This window comes from Hibiscus syriacus, unplaced genomic scaffold (assembly GCF_006381635.1).
Source record: "Hibiscus syriacus cultivar Baekdansim isolate YM2019G1 unplaced genomic scaffold, ASM638163v2 tig00112305_pilon, whole genome shotgun sequence".
NCBI lineage: Eukaryota > Viridiplantae > Streptophyta > Magnoliopsida > Malvales > Malvaceae > Hibiscus > Hibiscus syriacus.
In genome coordinates, this window is record NW_024063299.1 from 1,526,921 (window position 1) to 1,542,674 (window position 15,754).

General features: G+C 35.4%; 1 protein-coding gene and 1 pseudogene across 1 annotated transcript; one reads left to right on the forward strand and one right to left on the reverse strand.

Moving 5' to 3' along the window:
* Window positions 1-1,612: 1,612 nt before the first annotated feature.
* Window positions 1,613-6,074, forward strand: LOC120177689 (quinone oxidoreductase-like protein 2 homolog). Its single transcript, XM_039183750.1, is given in 7 exon segments — window positions 1,613-1,734; window positions 1,736-1,992; window positions 2,080-2,188; window positions 2,279-2,370; window positions 2,441-2,699; window positions 5,034-5,177; window positions 5,916-6,074. Coding segments are annotated over 7 exon segments (1,044 nt in total). The 5' UTR covers window positions 1,613-1,641; the 3' UTR covers window positions 6,006-6,074.
* A 343-nt stretch (window positions 6,075-6,417) lies between these two features.
* On the reverse strand, window positions 6,418-9,155 carry LOC120177728 (annotated as a pseudogene).
* Window positions 9,156-15,754: the final 6,599 nt, after the last annotated feature.

Below are 15,754 nucleotides of genomic sequence, written 5' to 3' on the forward strand. Positions count from 1 at the left end.
CATGGCCTTGGCATTAAGTTGAGCTTTCTTCCGTTCTTTGTCACTCATCTTCTTCTCCTTCTTCTTTGGAGAAGAGTAACCGTTCTCGATTATCTCCCATGCATCAAGATCATTGGATTGGATGAATACCTTCATTAATTTCTTCCAATGATGATAGTTGACTCCATTGAAGTATGAAGATTTGTCGGTTGGTAGGGAATCTTTCATGTGGAACGAGTCGGAGGTGGAAGCCATCTTCTCGGTTGTGTCGGGAATTGGTAGAGCTTCTTCGAGGATCGTCTCAAGGTGGTTAAACCTTCTTAATGAGTTAGGCTCTGATACCAATTGTTGGGATTTTCGGAAGCTCGAATCGATAACCGGAATTGCTTGTAAAGAGGGTCGGGATCGGTTTTTGTGTTTAGGGAGTAAGGAGATTAAAAGATAGAGAATTGCACAGCGATTTAGAGTGGTTCAACTTCTCAACCAAGTCTACATCCACTACCTTAGCTCCTCACCAAGGATTTTCCAACAAATTTACTAATTTGTTCTTTCTTTTGAGGACAAAGAGATAACCTTACAACTCCCTAGTTTTTTCGAGCTAAACTAGAACCTTTCCCTAGCTTTTACACAAGATAAGCTAGAACCTTTCCCCTTACAAAAGGATAAATAAGTAAACAAGAAAACCTCTCTAAGGTAGGTGTTTACAAGATTGAGCTCACAAGAATAAAATATTTACAAGAGAAAGATGAAATAAGAATGAAAAACTCTTCTCTTGTGTTTGATTGTTTGGATAGTTATTCTCTTACTTCTTCAAGTGTCCTTAGCTTGTATTTATAGCTTGGAATGTGTTTGATGTTGTATATAGCCGTTGGGGATGTTTTGGAGCCGTTTGGGGATGATTTTTCTACTCAAAAAGGCTGCCCATAACATGGTGCATCGGTGCACTATCATGGTGCATCGATACCCCTTCGTTAAATTCAAATAAACTAGTCGTTACTAGCCGTTGCAGCCTTCGTGCATGGATGCACAACAGGATGCATCGATGCACAGCCTTGATGCATCGATGCACTAATTGCATTCGGTGTTTGAGTGCATGGATACACTGCATGGTGCATCGATGCACTAGTGCAGGTGCATGGATGCACTGCAGGGGTGCATGGATGCACTGCAGGGGTGCATGGATGCACTTTGACACCCTTTAGCATTTTGGCTCAAATTCGAATTTAATGGACTTTGAATTATTTTTTAAACCTTTTAAAACTTTGAATAAATTCAATTAAGTCCAAAAACATTTTTGTAAATTCAATTCAAGTCCAAAACCATTTTGCCTTAAATTTTTATATCAAAACATAGTTCAACAAAAACATCACGTCAAAAGTTATATTAATATTTTAACGGCTTGTGATAAAAATAAAACTAAAAATATAATATTAATGATAATTTTAGAGAAACAATAGTTGGCGACTAAAACAAAATCAAAGTGATAGTTAAATGATTAAATACATAGTTTATCTTTAATTTAGTATACATAATTTATAAAATTAAAATATAACATAATAATAAATTTGATAAAATATTAATAATAGAAAATCATGAAAATATTTAAAAGTAAACTTACCCTATTATAAGAAAAGTAGGTGGAAAAAGATAGAAAGAAAGAACATGGAAGCTCTGTTGTGCAAGAGATTGGGCGATCCATCATCAGCCTCGGTGGCCGATCATTCAGAATCGCCCATTCAGATCATCAGAAACCATCCCCGTCCCTGAATTGGACTCTCCAACCGCAGTGAGAGTCAAGGTTAAAGCCACCAGCTTGAACTACGCCAATTACCTTCAGATATTGGGCAAGTACCAAGAGAAGCCTCCTCTCCCTTTCATTCCCGGCTCCGATTATGCCGGAACCGTCGAAGCTGTGGGCCCCTCCGTCACTAAGTTCAAGGTCGGCGACCCCGTCTGCTCCTTCGCTTCCTTAGGCTCCTACGCCTCCTTCATCGTCCAAGACCAATCGCTCTTGTCCGTGCCACACCGGCTTAAATTAAATTATTTAATACCACCCAGTCTCAAGGATTAATTAATTAATCAATGTTTCTGATTCATTAGGTTTGGGTTGCCCAAAGGGTGTGATCTGGTGGCAGCTGCTGCACTCCCTGTTGCCTTTGGGACCTCTCATGTAGCTCTTGTTCACAGGGCTAACTTGGCCTCCTCTCAGGCCTGCACTTGTCCCTTTTATTTACTCATCTACTGTTTCTAATTAATACTGGTAATTGTAAAGGAGATAAATAGTAATTATTACATACAGGTATTGCTAGTTCTTGGTGCCGCTGGAGGCGTTGGCGTTTCTGCTGTTCAAATTGGCAAGGTTTGTGGCGCAGTTGTCATTGCTGTGGCCAGGTGCTGCTTCTTTCTCTGAGCAATATCTTAGTGACTTTTGTATTCAACTATTAATTTCAAACAATTTCAGGGGAGTTGAAAAGGTGAAGTTTTTGAAGTCCTTGGGTGTTGATCACGTGGTAGACTTGACCAATCAAAATCTAATTGCCAGTGTGAAGGAATTCCTCAAGTCAAGGAACCTCAAAGGGGTTGATGTTCTCTATGATCCTGTTGGTGGCAAGCTTACTAAAGATGCTATGAAGCTCTTGAATTGGAGTGCACAAATTCTTGTCATTGGATTTGCCAGTGGTGAAATCCCTGTCATCCCTGCTAATATCGCTCTTGTTAAGGTACCTCCACCTTTTTTCTCTTTCTCTCCAAATTTCCTTGTGCTCACATTAGTTAGCTTTCCTTTCTGTCCCTGTTGGGTTATTATGAAGACTACCTCACTAAATACACCATCATACTTCATTTGTGGGTATTGGCAATGGCAAAGAACCAAGGAATAGTGTAGCCTGCTTTTATTTATGTACCTCATGTCCCCGATCCTGATATTGCTTTTTGAATGCATTGTTTTGTGATATTCATTCCTCGGAACCAAGATGGTTATGTTTGATATAAGATTAGATGTATCTGTAGAGTTTCACCTGTGTTTGCGGTTTCTTTTGTCAATATGTTCAGTTGAGGTTATAGAATACCATAAATAGACACTATGTTGCACTGATACGGGTGGGTACGAGAAATGAAAATTTCTAAAATTATAGGGTACAAGGTACCGTAGTGACTAGAATTCTTTGATAAAAGACGGTGATTGTAGTGGATGTAAACAAAATCTTCAGCACGACTTGGATTTAACTTGTTTCTCCTAAGTGAGTGGATGAAAGAATAAGTACCGCAATTTCTTTTATAACAAGAGGATGAAATAGGTTGTCCAAGCGCTTTGAAAGTCAAAGATTAGAGCAATAAAGTTTCGACACCAAAGGTAGTTTGACTACTTTTTGGGTCCGAAGAATACTTATTTGTAAGGGAAATTAAATCTTAATTAAAAAATAAAATCATATCCAAATTCATCTATATCCTTTTTTATTATAAAATCATATCCTAATTCATCTATATCCTTTTTTATTATTTAAATCTTAAAAATAATCATGGGTTCGCACGTGAAGATCAAATGTTGTCTCTGAAACGTCCCAAAAATTTCTTGACCTACTCAACTAATTTCAGTTGTACCCCTTAAACATGAGATGTCCCCGGTATTTGTGTGATTGGGAATTGGACCAATGGGTGGATTTGTTGTTTAAATTGAATAGCATAAACTTGACTGATTCAGTGGAAGATTTCCTATCTTGGTCTGCAAGTGGTGATGGATGTGCTGATTGGAGATCCTTCCCTCGCAGATAGTGTCTCTGTTCCTAAATCTAAGAGCTATCTTGTGCTTTGCTGGCTACCCCCTCTACGAGATTTTCTTAAGATGAATGTTGATGGAGCTATAAGGTTTGATGGGTTAGTCGAAGGTATAGGTGGTATTTTAAGATATTGGAATTCTTGCACTCTAATGACTTTTTCGGAAAGTATTGGTCAAGGGCCCCCTCCAGTTGCTGAATTAAGAGCTATTAAAAGAGACATTGAAATTTTTCTTTCTTCAGTGTGGGTTTCTGTTGGTAGGTTGATTGTTGAAAGTGATTGTAAGTCGGCAGTGGAGTGGATTCAGTCTCCGTCTTCGGCTCCTGTCTTCTTTAACTCTCTAGTTAAGGAGATTTTGTCTCTTTTTTCTGATAAGGTGTCTTTAGTTAGGTGGATTCCAAGGGCTTGTAATTGTGAGGCAGATAGTTTAGAAAAGGAAGGGATTGGGTGAATGTAAGGTTTTGGTTTTAGGCTGTTTTATTTGTTTTTGTAGTTTCTGTTTTCTTGTGTAATTGTTAAGTCTTATGTAATGCTGTTATATTAATAAATTAAGGCACTCTTTTCCTCCTTCCGCTGGTTGGTTCTTTCTTTCGGGAAAGGAACCACTATGAGGGAGGTTTTTAATGAGGCCGCCAATTTCTATAAAATAAATGAGATGTCCCTGGTATGTACCCAGACTGTACCCGTCTTGTAGCCATGTTGGGGACATATGCCGTACCCGTGCTACATAGAATAGACACTACATGAAAATAAAACATGCAAATTAGTATAAATCTATCTATTTGTAGTATGAACTCTGTTTTCTTTGTATAATTATCAGGATTCTAGGACTTTTGTTATCCTGTCAAATAAAAGTTTCTCAATATTTTTATGTTCAACAAATAAAAGATTTGTAAGGAAGCTCACTAGTCAACTCTAACATTATCCAGTCCACTTACTCATTATTATTTTTTTGATAGAACACTTACTCATTATTAGTATGTAGTTGTTTGTCTTCGGTAGCCTTCTCAGACATCTATCTTGTGTAGAACTGGAATGTGGCGGCCTCTTTGGCATAAATGAATGGAACTTTCTGAAAATATATATGATAATATGACGAACAAATAAAAGATTTGTAAGCCAAAGAATCAACTATAACTTTAATGTGGCAGTGATTGGTTCTAGACCTGCTCTAATGAAGCTCATTAGTTAATGTCATGTTAAACTAGTTAGTATAGTCACTATGAATTGTTGTAAGTTGTTTGTCTTGAATAGCCTTCTCACTTATATAACTTTTGCAGAACTGGACTGTGCATGGACTCTACTGGGGTAGCTACAGAATACATCGACCAGCTGTGCTTGAGGATTCCATCCGGGAGTTGCTCTCCTGGATGCAAAAGGGCTTGATAACCATTCACGTTTCTCATACTTACAGCCTATCGGAGGTACCGAGCTCCTCCTACCAGTCTTCCCATTTCTCCACATTGTTCTTTTATCATGTGAAGCTCTTATTTATGAAGGAAAACTATAAGTGAAAGATATAGAGAAAGTATTTGAAAATTGATGTCTCAAACCTCAAATTTCTTTAACACAAGCAGAGTGGCTCTGCTGAAAGCCAGGTTAGACCATGCTTGGAATTGCAGCAAGACCAAATCCTATCTCTCTCATTAGATTTGCAAGTTTTCCCATCTGCATTCCTCGTTTTGGAACTGGTGAATTATGTTGTGTCCAGTCCTAATTTCCCAGGACTATCATAAATCTTAAGACCTGACACAGATAATAGGCAAATTGATGATGCTTGGTGAGATTTGACATGCACAATTTACTTTTGGTGCATTCTTCTTTATAGGACTCACCAAAAGGATGAAGTTTGTGTTTGTTATCGATCCATTTCTATATTACTCATGATGTTATTGCCTTTCGGAGGGAAAAGGCCAGTTCCATTTCAGGATGGAAGTCTATAGTCTGTCGATTGTCATATCATACATGATCCTGTGATAGTCACTGATGAGAAATTATTGATTTCTTAGATTGGTTTTATATTTTCCTTCCCATGTAGGAGATAATGTTAAAAAAATCTACTGTTGCAGCCTTGTAGGTGTAGTTTCGTGTAGCCTTGTGTAGTTTCTACTTCTTACTTTTGGTCATTTCAGCTTATTTGATTCTATGTATGTCTTTGACAGGCCAACCTTGCATTCTCGGCAATTAAAGATAGAAAAGCAATTGGGAAAGTGATGATTGCATTTGATGATAAGGGAAGGTCTAAGCTTTAAGTGATTCCGATTTACCTTTTGCTTGAATTGAAACTAGATTTGTCTCTGATGCCTGTTGGCACTTTGTTTACTTTCAGTTCTGTACTTGCGTAATTAGTATTTGTTATAGACTAGTATACAACAGATTAACTCTCTGGAGTTGTTTATACTTTGTAGAGAAATGAAATTACCTATAAACAAAGTGATTAATTCTAAGAGAATGAGCAACCTAGAGTGAACCGTATGTATCGCACACGTTTACCAGATTCAGACTACCAAATAGTACCAATTGTTTGAATTTGTTAGCCTATAAATACATCATTTGCCAAAAGGAAAAGACCACGTTTCAATGTTATTGTTGATGATAAGGTGTAAGATATTAAAGGGCTACTGCTTCAATCCTCGGTGTGCAAAAATATGCTCCAAATCTTGGACATTATATAGTAAGAACTAAGAAGCATGCATTATTTCATGAAAGAATTTAGCATATGTGCATGTGAAAGATATAGGGTTCATTTATACAATATCAGAAGCATCTGTCCAGATTCAGTTCTACCTAGGCCGGCTATCAGTTTTCAAAAACTTGACATATTCCTGCCGCGACATCTCTCCACCATTAACAGGATCAAAACTGCACCTGTAGAAACTGACAATAAGAAAAGGTATAAGACAGTGGAATTCTCAAAATTGTACCAAAATAAGAAGGCAGAGTGGGGTAGGAGGAGATAATCTTCTGATGGTGAAGTTCAGATCGTTTCTCAGAAAAACACAAATACCCACGTTTGTACAAGTACTTGTATGTTCTACAGTTTGGTATATTTCTTAAGTTCAGTACCCAAGCTAAGAATGAAATATACAGCATATTCACAACTTGACAAGAAATTGGATGTCATACAACATAAAAGAAGTAAAATGCTTCAATAAAGCAGTACACAGATGAAGTTGACAAGAAACGGGGAAAATAAGCCCCCTTGAAATGGATTGTTACACGTCTTCTGATTATCAGAACAGAGAAGAAGCAGAATTGTTTGATGAGAGAACTAATACTTAGGAATGCAATTATGTAAATATATAGTTTTGAATAAGGTATAAAAAAGATATAATAAGAGGTGGGTAAACATATCCAAGGCATTTCTGCACCTTAAAACAATTAAATAAACCAACTAAAACTTTTTATTTCATCAATGCATAATTCCTCTTCAATGACAAAATAACATTAGAATGGTATTCAAGAGAACAAGGAGAAGCAAATACCTCCCATTCATGCCAACAATAATAACAGTGTTTTCAGATCCAAATGCTGCAATGAATTGGTGGGTATCTACAAGTAAGCGAAACTGGGCAAATGACCATTCTGAGCTAAATTATTTTGGTAAAACCCCTGAAAAATGTCAGAATGTTGATATGTTTAGAGAAGCAAATACTCAGCTTTTAAATAATGTAACACCAACCAACTCATTCTCAGTTTCTCACCCATCATCATCAGTATACATCAGATTTATAAATTTTCCATACCTACTGATTCGTTGACTTAATTGCTTATAACATAAAAAATTGACTTTTATGACCATTCTGAGCTAAATTATTTTGGTAAAACCCCTGAAAAATGTCAGAATGTTGATATGTTTAGAGAAGCAAATACTCAGCTTTTAAATAATGTAACACCAACCAACTCATTCTCAGTTTCTCACCCATCATCATCAGTATACATCAGATTTATAAAATTTTCCATACCTACTGATTCGTTGACTTAAATTGCTTATAACATAAAAAATTGACTTTTATTGGAAATTTCATGAGATGAGTTACCATGCAGTTCTGTTTTGACAAAGTAAAAAAAAACTGTACATAAACTACAAACTACAAAGGCTTACTATATTTATTACCTCCCATAAAAGACAACGATGAACCAGGATTGGCACCAGTGCTTGGAGAGATAAGTGCATCAAGTGAAGTTGAAGAATTTTGATGAAATAATGACGGACCTTGGACAGAAGGTTGTCGAGAAGAAGAATCCTCCCCAAAAATTCTAACTCGTAGGTGAAATATATGAATAGTGCCCTTATTACTCTACACAGCCAACCATTGGGCATTTGGTGAGAGGGCAAGGCTATAGATATCTGCTCTGTCCAATCCTCTTCGCACCTACATGGACTAACTTTGAGTGCCTAAATTGCTGAGAAAGTGGAGATGAGAATAATGTTGAAGAGTCCAGCATGCTAATTGCTGATATAAGAGGCATGACACCTCCAATCAACACTTGAGATCACTACTCCACTGGTTTGGCAGGCCAAGTTTAGGGGAAAAGCTAGTAATTTTTTCCATTGAATCAACATTACTAAACATATAAAGATGAAAGCATATAATTATTGATCAACTTCCCCTCAAATATAACAAGTTTAAGTTCAGAATAAAATTAAACCATACTCCAGCAGTGTACCTCTTGTAAGCAAGTTCCATCCATTGTGTCAAATATTCTGATCAAGGTGCCTTTGGTACTAGCAGTTACAAGAAGTAGACCATCAAATGTCAAGGTCAAGCAGGCAATATCAGAATCATGAGCATTAATTAGTTTCACCACATTGAGGCCAAAGTGTTCAACTCGAACTTGTCCTCGGTAAAGACCGGGACAAGCCAATACAGACGTATTAGAATGGTAAGAAAGGCAACAGAGCCCCCTAGGATTGGCCAAAGTCACAATTTGATGAAGAAGCTCCAGAGTCAAAAAACTGTGGACATATATCTTGTGCTCCAGAACCACAACAATGCGATCTCGCCTTAATTTGACAGCTCGAACCTCATACCTAAATCCAAATTCACCAATGCAGCGACTTTGAGAATCATCCCTGATTATAACTTTGGTTGGAGGGTAGTGGGAATTGGAGTCTCCACCAACAAGTGCCAAAATGTTGCAACGGAAGAGCATTTCAACAATTTTGAAACTCCCAGTTTTGAGATTGCGGTTGAAGGTTTCCTTAAAGGGTTGGCAATTGTAAATACGGAACCTTGGGATGTGCCAGCAGCAAAGCAACCATAATCCTGGTTCCAGAATAGAGAGAGTAACTCCACTTGATCAATATCAGGGGCATCCTGGGACTGCATAGAGGATGACGGATCATCGGAAACGGGGGATTGAGTAGGTTCGATGGAAGACCTTGAAAGAAGAGGTGGAGAGTGGGGTTGAAGTCATGTGTAAGTGGAAGACAATGATTAAAAAAGGTCGCCTCCACCAATTCAAGAATTGGTTATAGTAGTTTAGCAGCAGACACAAAGAGAGCAAGATTCTAAAAGAAATCTTGCAAAATAAAAATGCCACCAATAACCATGCACGTCGGCGTGATCGAATGCCGAAGAATATAGCTAGCTGTAAAACAATAATCAAGAATGCAGAAATTTAGAAACTATTTTTTACAATTCTTTTGTCAAGCAATTATCCAAGCCCTAATGATCGTATAGTAATCGGTATTAGTAAAGCTGCATTAATCCAAACAACGGAGCAGTCCGTACGAGATACATTATGATGGAGATACAGTAATCAAGGAAAACCAAGAACTTCAATTCCAATTCTGATTGCAAAACTGAGCAACAAGAATCCAACAAGATTGATGATACATACAAAAAAAGGGAATTGAAATTGAATGCAAAATTGAGCAACAAGAGGTGAAGAAAAGATTGACAAGAGAATTGAGAAACGGACCAATGAGAAAGGAAGAAAGCGAGAATGAAATCTGCAACAGAGCCAGAATCAATGCTTGGCTTATAGATCATATCTGAGGCCACAATCAACAGGCAGTTATGCATTCGCCTTGCTCTGCCTTCTCTTCCCTATCCGGCCTTCATTTTCTTTCTGGTTAATATAGTATTATATTGAGAAAACAAGAAAATAATATTGTAAACGTCGCTTTTTTTCTTCATAATAACAAAATTACCCAACCTTTGCACAAAGTCACTTTATTCCTTATTTTTTTAGAACATTTTATTCTTCAATGTTTTATTTGAGAGTGAAATGTCTCATAATTAGATAAAAATAGCTAGTTGACTAATGGTCAATACTTTCTATTGACATGATAGATTCACGTGTGATGTTACGTCATCAAAAAATTACTTTTAAATTATTTTTATAAGCGTATATGTAATCAATTACCATTATAGTTTACTTTAAAAGTATTTTTTACTAGTGTGACATCGCACATAAACTTATCACGTCTACATGAAATATTAACCATTAGTCAATTAATAATATACATCCAATCAGATGATATTTTGCTTTAAAATAAAACGTTGAAGATTAAAATATTCCATAAAAAATATAAGGGCCAAGTAATGTGCAACTCAAAGCCCATATTTTGATTTTTCTTATCTTCTCTGTTAATAAACGAAAAGAAAAAACATAAATAATAATAAAATAATTAAATTAGTTTGTACTTATAATATGAGTGGAAGATGATATTTATATATGAAATATATATAAAAATTTATTTTATGAATAATTACGTATAAACTATAAAATATTTAGGGTAAACTACATCAGATACCATCGAACTTTAGGTATTGTATTGTTTATATCACTGAACTTTCAATTTTACCAATTATAGAAATGAATTTTGATTTTCGTTTCGATTATACCATTGAGCCGTAAATCGTTAAAATCATACATAATGTTACGTTTTGGTTCCGTTCTGGTCACTCGTTGTTAAAAGTACACAGAACTACTGACATAGTAAATTTTTATTTTTCTCAATGATAACATGACAATACCTTATGATGACACGTCAATTTCACTGTTAATTTTTTAACGATGGTTAACCAAATCGCAATGTTAGATAACTAAATACATTGTTTACTCAAAATAATAAAATAATAATTTAATATGACATTTTAACAAAGAGGAAATACATATCAAGTTTAGTCCATAAACTGTAATTAAAACATCAATTTTGATTTTTTTACAATCCTTTGAGCCATAATTCGTCTTTTTATAAAAAAATATATTAAAATAAACATTTATCTTAACTAATATTTTGTAGGCTTTCTTTTTCATAGTCTACACTTTTCTTGCCAGTGGAACAATATCTGTTCAAAGATAACTCTCAATTATTTGACATTGAATGTTCACACCCCTGACATACATGGTGCTCAAACCTGATACCTCAAAACCACCGAAGTCGCTTAGTTCTGTTGGTGTATTGAGTTTGATATTGGAAAGCATATTTTAGGTTGCAACCAAAAATTTTAAGCTGGAAACTAAATTTTAGGTTGCAACCTAGATTCTATATTGGAAATTAGATTTGTCTTGTACGTCAACTGTAATGGTGCCTATTAGTTGTTTTTGAATCTGTTTTAAGTTAAGTGTTTATTTTACTTTAATGTTTGAAAGTTGTACATTTCACAATATTGTTTTTTGTAATCATGTTTAAAATGACTTTATTAGAATGGAAGAGAGTATGTTGAAGTCTTTCAATCTTTTTTGATATTTTGCATTCCTTTCCCTTTTATTTTATGTTCCCCCTCTACTTTTTGCTTTCAAGCTTGTTTCCTTTTTACTGTTAACTTTAAGCTAAGAAAACAAGCTTGAAAGCAAAAAGAAGATAGTGAACATAAAATAAAAGAGAAGGGAACGCAAAATATCAAAACAAGATTGAGAGACTTTAGTATACTCTCTACCATTCTAATAAAGTCATTTTAAACATGATTACAAAACACAGTCTAAAATGTACAACTGTTAAACATTAATGTAAAAGAAACACTTAACTTAAATAAACTAGAAACAACTAATAGACATCATTACAGCTGACATACAAGACAAATCTGATTTCCAATATAGAATCTGAGTTGCAACCTAAATTCTAGTTTCCAACTTAAAAATTATGGGTTGCACCTAAAATATGATTTCCAATATCAAACTCAATACATCAAAACTCCACCTTGAGGTTGATATTGGACATATCAAACTCATGTATGAGAAAAGAAATTCTATTCCTTGAACTAGATTTTCAACAATTCCTATAGCAGACTTGTTGTCACAAAGTAGAACAGTAGCACCTTCTTGCTCAAATCCAAGATCAGAAGTAAATTTCACAATCAAATTGCTTGATTTACAGCAACAACAACAAGTATTCAACTTCAGTAATTGATTGAGCCATAATTTGTTGTTTTTTTAACTCCAGCAAATTGCAACTGAGCCAAGGTCGAAAACATATATGGATGTACTTTTCATATCATCCAAACTTCCGGCCTAGTCACTGTTAGAGTATCCATTCAACAATACACTATCGGTCTTTAAATAATTCAGACATTCACACATTGTGCTTTTCACATACCTGAGAACTCTCTTAGTAACACCCAAATAAACATCAGTTGGTGAACTATGGAATCTAGATAACAATGTTGTAGGGAACATTAAATCTAGTATTGTTGCTGTCAAATAAAGCAAGCTTCCAACTATGTTTATAAAAAATAAGGATCGCAAAGTTTCTCACTATTGTTCTTTGACAGCTTCAAGTTTAAAGGCAATGGTGAAAGTAGCCAGCCTCATTTTGATATATTTCCATGCCGAGAAAGTAGCTCTGTAACACCTATCTCCCTTATACCTTTTCGTAAACGAGATACATATGTCACATCACTTTTAAAGCAGTTTCTCATTTGAAAAACCGTAATTTTGTTTTTTTTTTTATAAAAATTTAATTTACTAATAAAAAACATACATTACACTTAAGTAGATAAACCAAAAGCAATGTTCAAACATTTCACCATTTTACAATAACAACAACAACAAAACCCTATTCCCATATGCAATGGGGTAAGGGGGAGGTAGGGTAGTAGGCTGCCCCAACCCCAACGATTTAGAGCAGCTTCTGGGGAAGACCTTCGGTAGTCAGAAAATTAAAAATAAAGATAAAATGCAATGCATGTATATATACATAAATAAATACATAGTTGAACAACCATCATATGCAGTCTTCGTATTTGCGTTTGTAATGGGAAGTAATCCCTGCAAATAAATCCCTACGTAAAAATCTCTGCATATAGACATAAACGTAAGACCCGACTAAATTTAAGAAGAGGAAACCTGAAGAGAAGGATACACAGAAGTCACCATTTTACATCATGGTAAATCAAATGCTTTTCAGATCGTTTTTACTAAATCTATTACATGCCAACTAAATACATCAAAAGGAGACATGAATGTAATACTGTTACTGATGAGGCGACTATTGCTTTAATGTCTGATGATCTCCTTACTCCGCTTGAATTATGACCAACGCGTGAAATAAACACACATTAAGTATTTACTTAGTGAGGCAAGACTAATAGTACAATGAAATCATCATATCATTATTTCATATCTATCAAATATCAATTCATTTTTTTCAAGCTATATTCATTTCGTTGTGATGCACACGTAGTGCCTATACAGTCATTCATAAATGTCAAATCTTTTAGGGAAACTCTACTACTGCCAATTCTAAATCATACGTAGATAATTCCTCTTGATTCATTTGATATTAAATCATAAAAACATGCTCAATACTTTAATAACCAAAAACCTTGAATTCCACCTCTTGCTCTGGAGGTAACCCAAAATATTAATCTAAAAAGACATCTCTAATTTCCCAATTTGATGAAATTATCAGACAATCCTACTTTTCTTATTTGAGTATATATCATATTAACCAGACATCATTATCAATGTCACTTTAAGCAATGATCTTAACTCATCAATTTCTAATTCCATAAGATTCACCAAGAACATAGCCCCTGCAATCTTTATTAATGGTATACTACCTTTCCATTCACACTTGTACCATGACCGATTAAGGTTTATGACTATCATTTTACTTAAGATTGGTTCTACAGGAATTCCTCTAGCTCTAACCAACCTTGTACTAATGTATGAGTGTATAGATCAAGAGTCAACTAATACCAATATAGGCTCATCAAAAGATGAAAAGCACATGTTAAAATTTTCAGATCATCCTTATCCTCATTGGTCGTAATATTATAGATTCAGGAGACTCCTCGAGTCTCTTGTCACTGTAATGATTTTATCTTGTCCCCTTGATCTTCCACTTCCGTTGTTTCTATTAGAGGTTGCCACATATCTTTCATATTACACTACATTGCCCCCAGATTTCTTTGAGCAATTTCGGGCAAAGTGATTGGTCTCACCACATTGGAAGCAAACTCCATTAAGAAGTCTGCATACTCCACGATGCATTCTTCCACATGTTTGACATACAATTCTTTCTCCAACTGCTCTACCTGAGCCAGCAGCAACCAACTATGACTGTTTTGTTTTTTGTGAAATTACAACAGAATCCTCTTTGTTTGAATTTCTCAAACTTGAGCCCTTGCCTCTCTTAACAAAATGGGGAGTTGAAGGCGTTCCAACCATTTTCCCCATCTGCAAACTATGTTCCACTTCTAATGTCTCCTCTTGAGCTCTCTCGATAGCTTTGGCTCAGTTAATAACTTCTTACAAGTTAGGAAAACTCAAAGCCAACATCATTTCTTTTTATCTTGGCCTCAACCCCTCAATAAACCAATCACATCGGGCCTTATCATTTGGAGCTACCTCCGTAGCAAAACGACTCAACTTATTATACTCAGCCTCGTACTCTTGTACTGCTCGATCACCTTGTTTCAAATTTAGGAACTTTAATAGCATTGCCCGTTTGAACTGTTCACCCACATACTTGTTCTTAAATTCTTTCAGGAAGAATTGACAGGTCACTTGCTCCGGTGGTACATACATCGTAGTATTTGACCACCAAACTCAAGCTGATCCTCTAAGTAAATATATAACTCCACCCAACTTTTCCGGATCCGAACAGTGAAGATTTTCGAGCATTATTATAACATCATTTAACTATAAGTCGGCCTCCATAGGACCTTCTGGAGGCTCCCAAGCTCTTTAGCACTTTTGGGATCAACATTCACGGTGTTGGAGGAGCAGGGGAGGTAGAGGAGGTTGAATACGAGTCAACATAGCATTAAGAGCTTGCATAAAAGCTCCATACTCTAGTACATCCCTTGATGTGTAGACGCACTAGCATTTTCAGATGGATCGGTTGCTCACTATTAGCTTCGTAACTTTCCCTATCAGTCCCTTCTCTCATCTCTTATTCTCCCTTCTCTATGCGAGTTCGAGGATTCTGACATCTATTAGAACATACATAGTAACAACATTACTGTTAGTAAGGAGTGTCATCAATTACACTCTAATGACACCATATCAGTAACCTTGACAATCTTAGTGGCATGTAATCCCTTTTTCTCATTTCAAATGAACTCAGTTTCGGCTACGAATCAGCTAAACCTGTAGCTATGATACCAATAAATGTAACAACCATCTCCCGTATACTCTTCCGTACTCGAGATACAAATGTCACATCACTTTAAAATTATTTTGGCATTTGAAAAACCGTAGAATTTTGTTTCAATTTTTAAAAACTTCAAAGTATGATATTCATATAAATAAAATACTAAAACTACTAATTTAGATACATTGCAAAATATTTAATTTTGTTCCATTATATGCCAACTAAGTTTTCAAAAAAATAAGATTGTCCTAACGTTACTGATGGGTCAACATTTAATTGATAAAAGCTACTGTTACTGCTGCACTCCTTACGCAACTAATCTTTGCCTTTACTTACGCGTGAAATCAACACACATTAAATATTTACTTAGTTAAACATAATACTATAAAGTTATTACAATTATACGACAATATCTTATGAATACTGAATGAAGAATTAAATTGCATC